At 39.4% G+C, this 7,477-nt stretch overlaps 1 protein-coding gene across 1 annotated transcript; it reads right to left on the bottom strand.

Annotated features, from left to right (window-relative positions):
• Positions 1–6,027: 6,027 nt before the first annotated feature.
• Positions 6,028–6,975, bottom strand: LOC140512180 (olfactory receptor 5J3-like). The gene has a single exon (XM_072621445.1). The coding sequence runs from the start codon at positions 6,973–6,975 to the stop codon at positions 6,028–6,030; it is 948 nt and encodes a 315-aa protein (XP_072477546.1).
• Between the last annotated feature and the right edge of the window lie 502 nt (positions 6,976–7,477).

Genomic DNA, 7,477 nt, shown 5'->3' with positions numbered 1-7,477 from the left:
ATGTATAAGCTGTGTAATTTTAGGAATTAGCCTACTTATCACGTTGATTACTCCTTCTGTATCAATTGTTATGTCCATATCTAATGCTCAAAATGAAATTGTACAAGAGAATTTCTTGAATGAATTAGCAAAAAATGTGTCCATGGGATTTCAGGAACAAAGACAAATTGATCAGGAATTTTATACTATAATAAAAGAACTTCGAGATACCATTGCGGCAGTCGGAGATGAATTGGATATTGTCGAATTTAGACAAAGATTGGTGTGTGATTATCGTTATTCTCATGCTTGTGTTACAAATGCATTGTGTGAGTCATTATGATTGGGAACGAATTTGCAATCATTGAAATGGAATGATTGACAATCCTAATGTTACCCTAGATATTAATGCCTTGTATAATATTGCCCGACACATTCATGATGCCATGCAACAGGAGCTTACCCCAGAAAGTTGCTCAAAATAATATTTATTTTTTAAAACACTTATCAATTGCAAGTATCTTTCAAGACATTGTTAGGGTGCTTATAACCACAGCTATGGTACTTATTTTAATACTTTTACTTTTGCCATTCATCTTTCGGTTATTTTTCTGTGCTCTTAATGAGGTCTTGGATGTTATGCGATTACGATCCTGGAAGCTGCACTATCAAAACAAGAAAGGGGAATATTGTAGGGAGCTGTTGAGGACCACAACAGTTCCATGAGGTCATGATGACCTGATAAGCCCACTCTATTGTGCTAATGGAGCAAAGGTTCTTAGGTAAACTTCTTGGTATTTGACAAACACCTGAGGCAGTCATGGGGACATGTGTTTGTTGATGAAAGAGGATTGGTGAAAGTAATCACACAGCATGAGCTTGCCACAAGTATGGAACTTACAGCTGCACAGCATATAAGGCTTGTACTTGCCAATAATAAACGAAGCTTGTAACATCTTTGTCTCCCGCCTCATCACTGCATGCCTGAGATCGAGACGTCCCGCAGGTCGGGGGGTCTCTGCACTGAGCTGGCCATAGCACCTCATAAGTTCTGGGACGGGTCACCCAGATCTCATGTCTCTTCTCTTCCTTCAATCACAGGTAAAGTGGTGGAAGATGAAGCACGCTGAAGAAAAGAGATACAAATAAAATAGCACAGAAAGCAAGAGACCTACACACAGGCACAAATACACACACACACACACACACACACACACACACACACACGGGCACCCTACCTGGATTCGCTCCCCCCTACCCCCTCCAAATGCCTTCAGGCCTGTCTTTCCTACTAGGAGAGATTCCAGGGCGAAGGGTCAAAGCTGCCCTAATTCTCCTCAAGAACTCATCCTTGCTGGCTCTGGCTGGAGACAGTCAAGGGCCTTGGGGGAGGGCCGGAGAAAGAGAGAGACAGAAACATAGAGACAGAGACCTCCTCTTACGCATGCGTGTACAGAAAGCAAGAGGCCTACACACAGACACAGATACACACACACACACACACACACACACACACACGCACACACACACACACACACTGGAAAGGCGTAGACCTCAGACTGTTGCTTTAGGAGACAGAGCTGATTCAACCATTCTGGAAAGCCCTGCGGAACTAGGCCCAATGGTCTCTGACCCTGTGCCTCCCCTTCGATTCACCAATACTATTTCCCTTCTGGGGCTGTATCCCACAAAGATCATGTAAAAGGGGAAAGGACTCAAGTGTACAAAATATATTTGTAGCAGTAGACTCTTTAGGTGGAGGTCAAGAACTGGAAATGGAGCCAAGCAACAAGAGGTAGAAAGAGAAATTCCATGTAAAGTTAATGTAGACATTATAAAATATTTGAGAGTCTACCTGCCAAAACAAACCCCGAGAACTCTATGAACTCAGTCACAAAACACTTTTTACAAAAATGAAGTCAAATTTCAAGATATGAGAAAACATCAGTTGCTTCTGCGTAGGTCGAGCTACTAGGATAAAAACAACCATCCTACCCTAACTAATTCACTTATTCAGTGTAATACGAATCAAAGTACCAAAGAATTATTTCATGGACTTAGGGAAAAACAAACAACCAATCAACCATATCAAAATTCATCTGCAAGAACAAAAGATATAACCAGAACATCAGGGGAATTAATGAAAAGGAAGGCTAGGGAAGGTGACCTAGCCCTACAAGATCTCAAATTGTATTATAGACCAGCCAGCGTCCAAACCACTTGGTACTGGCTAAGAAACAGAAGTCAAGTGAGCTCTTTTTGCGTTTTCCCACAGTTGCCCTTTAGGTAGCTCCTTAAGTGTGTGGGAGGGTTGGTCTGGTCACAGGAGGTATCCTTTGATGAGCTAGAGAATAGGAAAGCTTAGTAATTGGTGATCCCTTCTGCTCTAGTGTCTTCCCGATTCCCATAGGGTTCTGAGGCACCCTTGGGGTCCTGTTTTTGGTGGTTGTGGGTTTCAACCCCCATGGGCTCAGAATCTTGTCCAGGTTTCCTGAAGTTTGTCTGTCTTGAACAGCTCTGGTCCTTTTCTGGTCCACTCCAGCCACAGCAAGAGGGACCATCCTTATTGACTTTCCTACTCTTTGGGGCTAAGAAACTGTTTCCCCCTTCTGCTGCTCCCAGGGTTTTTCCCGGGGAGATATTCTCTTGGCTCATCAAGGTCAGCAAGGGGAAAGAGTAATTACTGATCACCCTCCTGTCTTGACTCCCAGAACCGGAAAAAAATCTGGTTTTCTTAATATTTAAAAAAAAATAGAAAATCTCTTTTACTTGCCGCTGTCAAGTCCCATTGATATAGGATTAATGTCCTAGATGTGGCATTAAAACTTTACAGACTATTGAACCAACAAACTATGAAACCCAGTGTTCAATGAATGAGTCCAAAGCATTAACCTCCTGGTTCTTTCCATGACATACTTGAAGCTCAAATGATATACTCATACAAGGGGCATGTTGTGCTATCTTTCAACGAACTTGCTTTTATGTTTTTTTATTTTACTTCTTCTAATGATCATTTCAGCTGTTGTAACTGGTGAACACTTTGTTTCTGAAAGAAATATGGCTTAATGAATGAAAACTGGGAAATTACTTTCACAAGAATTTGCTTTATTTCCTTTCCAAAAAACTTTCTTAAAACCTAGAATGAGCCCTCCCGCCTACCCGTCTCTCAGGGTTCGGCCGCCAGCCCCCTCCCTCCTCTCCATTCGCCCCCTGGAGGGTGGCCCCTGCAGCCCCAACAAAGTGCTGCTCTAGTTGCCTTTTCCAGCACTGAAGAGACTTGGCATCTGGAGCCCAGAAGGGAAGTTGGTCGCCTGCCAGGGCTTTTCCGCATCGTCCCCTCTCTGCTGGAGCCGAGCCACTACCAAGGGTCTTGTTTTAGGCATCCATGCCAAAGTAAAGAATCAAGATGCCCTTCAGTTTACAAGGGCAGGAAACAAATTTGATCAACCTGTTTCTGGAAAACACGGGAACTGGTGAATTCATCAAGTGAAATAGAATAAGAGAAAAGAGGATTTGGGACAAAGATTTGTAGGACACCACACTTAGTGGATATGGCTTGGATGAAGATCCATCAAAGGCAACTTAGATACTGCAGTCAGATACGTAGGAAAAAAATCAGTAGGAATAGTCATAAAATCCTAGAGAGTAGTGAGTATCAAAGAGAAGAGAGTGATTGATAGGACAAGGTATTTGGACCTAAGAGAACAGAGCAAATGGAATAATGAAGAGTTCATATAGTCTGTCAGATACACTATATTTCCTGGTGTTGGGAGGGAGGGGAAGACAAGGAAGAATTGCTCTGCAAAGTTTTGTATTTGTACTAACATTTTGTAATAGACAAGTATCCCCTCAGTTTTCATTTTTTGCTTCTATAAAGAGTAATTATAAATAGTTCCAAAGGATTCATAAAGAAAAACGGTATTCATTTCCAGATAGAAAAGAGATGGACTGAGTACAAATTGAAGCACACTTTGTTTTCCCATCCTTTCTCTTCCTTCCTTCCTTCCTTCCTTCCTTCCTTCCTTCCTTCCTTCCTTCCTTCCTTCCTTCCTTCCTTCCTTCCTTCCTTCCTTCCTTCCTTCCCTAGCACTCCTTTCCCTAACTCTCCCTATTTACCTTCCTTTCTTCTTATTCTTCTCCTCCTCCTTCTTTCTTTTTTCCTTCTTTTTATTCTTCTAAAAAATTCATTCATATCTGACGCAGAAATTTATTACGTAGTGAGTTTGCAAATTTTATATCACATTATGCATATTTGCTCAATAAATCGACTGGCAGAGAGAGCAGTGAATGAAGAAATATACTGATTCCTTTTTGGTACGTATGAAAGTGTGGTCTGGACAGTAGAGCAGACTTCCCTATATCCTTTGCAGCCATGACAAGGAAGAAACCTTTGTGGACCAACTCGATGCCATCAATCTTGACTAAGATCTTTTTCCTTTAGATGAATTACATAGGTCAGAAGACCATGGGTAGCACTACAAGAACCAGATAATACATCACATACAATATCGCACATCTCCTTCCAGTTTTTTCATGAAACTAATTAGGATAATATTTCAGTTAAATTTTAAAAATGTGCCATGGGTTATATCATATAGACTTTTGGCTATCAGCTATCAGATGGATCCTTCCCGGATCCATCTAGCATATTTGGATTAGTTGTCTGGGATAGGAAGTCATTTCCAAATTTCAGATTCTATTATGTTGGATAACACACAAAAAAGCAAATCCTACCTAATAGATCTGGTCTCTGTCTTCCTAGGAGTTAATTAAAAGAACTTGGAAAATGATACAGTGTAAATTTTAAGCTCTGTTTAGACAAAATCACACATATCTTGCTACCTGTGTGACCACTGGCAAGTCATTTAACGTCACTGAGCTTCAATTTTCTAATTTGAAAAATGAGACAATTATATCTCTAGAATCCATTTTGTCAGTTATTATAAAGTTAAAGTGAATTGGTGCATATACATAATTAAGCACATATGCACAAAACTCTTTGCAAAGCAAAAATCTACATAATGTCCAGCTACAAATTTAAACATCATCCTCACTGTCATAATCCCCTTTCGACTTTTAGATAATTCATTCTCCTTTCCTTGACCTCAACTTCTTTGCATTTGTCAAATGATGGCTTCAAACAAATGATCCAGTTCGCCACACAATGATAAGCTACTTTCTAATTATAATTTTGTGCAGTTAGATGGCACAGTGATTATAGTGCTTAACCTTCAGTCAGGAATGCTTGAGTTCGAATTCAGCCTCAGACACTTTACACATCTGTGACATTGAGGAAGTCTCTTAACTTCTGTCTGCCTCACTTTCCTCAGTTTTAAACTGAAGATATCAATACATACCTTAAAAGGTGTTTTCTATATTAAATAAGACAATAAGAGTCTTAAATAAGAGTACTTAGGATAGTGACTAGCTATCATTGTAATTTAAATGGGGATATATTTCATATTCATTAACAGTCCCATGTGGCCTGTCTGGTTCACATAGAAGACTGAGTCATATGAGTCTGAGGCACATGGAATCTGTGATGGGAGGAGTTTGCTGAATGGGTGGAACAGAACTGAAGGATGCAGGCAACCAGTAACTGGATATTTTGTTTAAGGAAAGACTGTGTGTGAATTGTTTAAGAGACCCAGTTTGTTGGAAATCTAGCAGGGGGAAGGCTTGGGGAAGGCTTCTCTGCATTGTTATTGTGTATAGATTTTTGTTACTATGATAGATTTGTCTTTTTGGTGTCTAAATAAATGGTTCTGCCTCCATGTGGAGAGTCTGTGCTGTTCCATGATGCAGAATTTTGCAGGGGTATTCATGGCCTCTGCGAGTACTGTGAATATCTCATTTGCACTCCACTGGCACACATAGTAGCTATTTAATAAATTCTTCTTTCTTTCCTGCAATGTAATGGAAAGTCTCTAACTACATAGCAATTTGTCGTTAAATCTAATGACATCAAAAACATGATCCTAAAAAAAGGACTTTTTCAACTTTTCCCCATTATTGTGCTATTTTGTCAAAATGAAATTAAGAACTAAATCAGTTATGTGGACTTTTACCAATGATTGACCTCTTTGCAGCATCCTTGACCTCCTTGTTTCTTAGGCTATAAATGAGAGGGTTCAGCATAGGGATTATGAACGTATAAAACACAGCAGATATTTTCTCTTGCTCCATGGAATACTGAGAACTTGGCTGGATGTAACTGAAGGTCACAGAACCATAGAACAATGTCACGGCTGTCAAGTGGGATGCACAGGTAGAGAAGGCTTTGTGCCTCCCCTCAGCTGATCTGATTCTCAGGATAGCTATGATGATATGGATGTACGACACCATGATGATTATGAAGGTAAACATTGCAATCACTCCAGAGAAGACTAAAAGTAACATTTCATTGATGTATGCATCAGAACAAGAGAGTTTCAAAAGAGGGCGGATGTCACAGAAGTAATGATTTACCACATTGGGACCACAGAAATTCAACCTGAGCAAACCAATTGTGTGGGTCAATGAGTTAATTAAACCTCCTAAGTAGGACCCAAGAACCATCAAAATGCAAACTCTTTGAGTCATAATAACTGGATAAAGCAATGGAGTGGCAATGGCTACATATCGGTCATATGCCATCATAGAGAGGAGGATGCCCTCAGTGGTGACATACACAGCAAAAAAGAAACTTTGTAAAATACAACTAGCAAATGAACTTGTTTTGTTCTTTACTAGAAAACTGACTAATATCTTGGGAGCAAAAACAGTGGAGTAACAAATGTCGCATAAGGAAAGGTTGCTGAGGAAAAAGTACATGGGGGTGTGAAGTTGGACATTTATCCAGATAATTATGATCATCCCCCAATTCCCTACAAGAGTGACCATGTAAATGACAAAGAAAATAAAAAAGAGAGGGACCTGAAATTTGGGGATTTCAGTCAGTCCCACGAGAAAGAATTCTTTAACAAAACCAGTGCTATTCTGTGCTATCTCCCACATTTCTGTGTTAATAGTCCTTTTATGCATCTAACAAAATATCATTTAAGAATAAACAGAAGTGCTTGTTTCTGGGATCTTGTTTCCATAGAAGGAGATATTAGTTCACATTTTCCTACAAAAGAAAAATAACAATTTGTTAATGATCATAATGATTGCTCTATTTTCAACTTTTAAATTAGCCCCAGATAGAAATGATCATGTGATGCCACAGTGCTATTATTCCTAAACTTGATCTTAGCCAAAACTTAGGAAGTTAAACTATAATTCGTTTATATTTAACCTTCTGTCAATTATTTCAAGACACTTACATAACTTGCCATCTGTATTTGGATAATGACTAAGAAATAAAGGCCTCCTCTTTAAGGTGACGAAACACATTTGCAATATACCTTCAAAAGCAGACAGGATAAGTGTGATTATATATTTTTCATCTGGTTCCCACATAAGCTTGATTTCTTTTGCTATGTTCATAACATCTTACATCTAAAATACTACAAGATTA

The sequence above is a fragment of the Notamacropus eugenii genome, chromosome 6 (assembly GCF_028372415.1).
Source record: "Notamacropus eugenii isolate mMacEug1 chromosome 6, mMacEug1.pri_v2, whole genome shotgun sequence".
NCBI classification, from domain to species: domain Eukaryota; kingdom Metazoa; phylum Chordata; class Mammalia; order Diprotodontia; family Macropodidae; genus Notamacropus; species Notamacropus eugenii.
Note: the sequence above shows the minus strand (reverse complement) of the source record. Positions and strands in the feature narration are given on the sequence as shown.

Coding starts and splice junctions, on each gene's coding strand:
- LOC140512180 (XM_072621445.1), bottom strand. CDS start 6,975: ATGTGGGAGATAGCACAGAATAGCACTGGTTTTGTTAAAGAATTCTTT.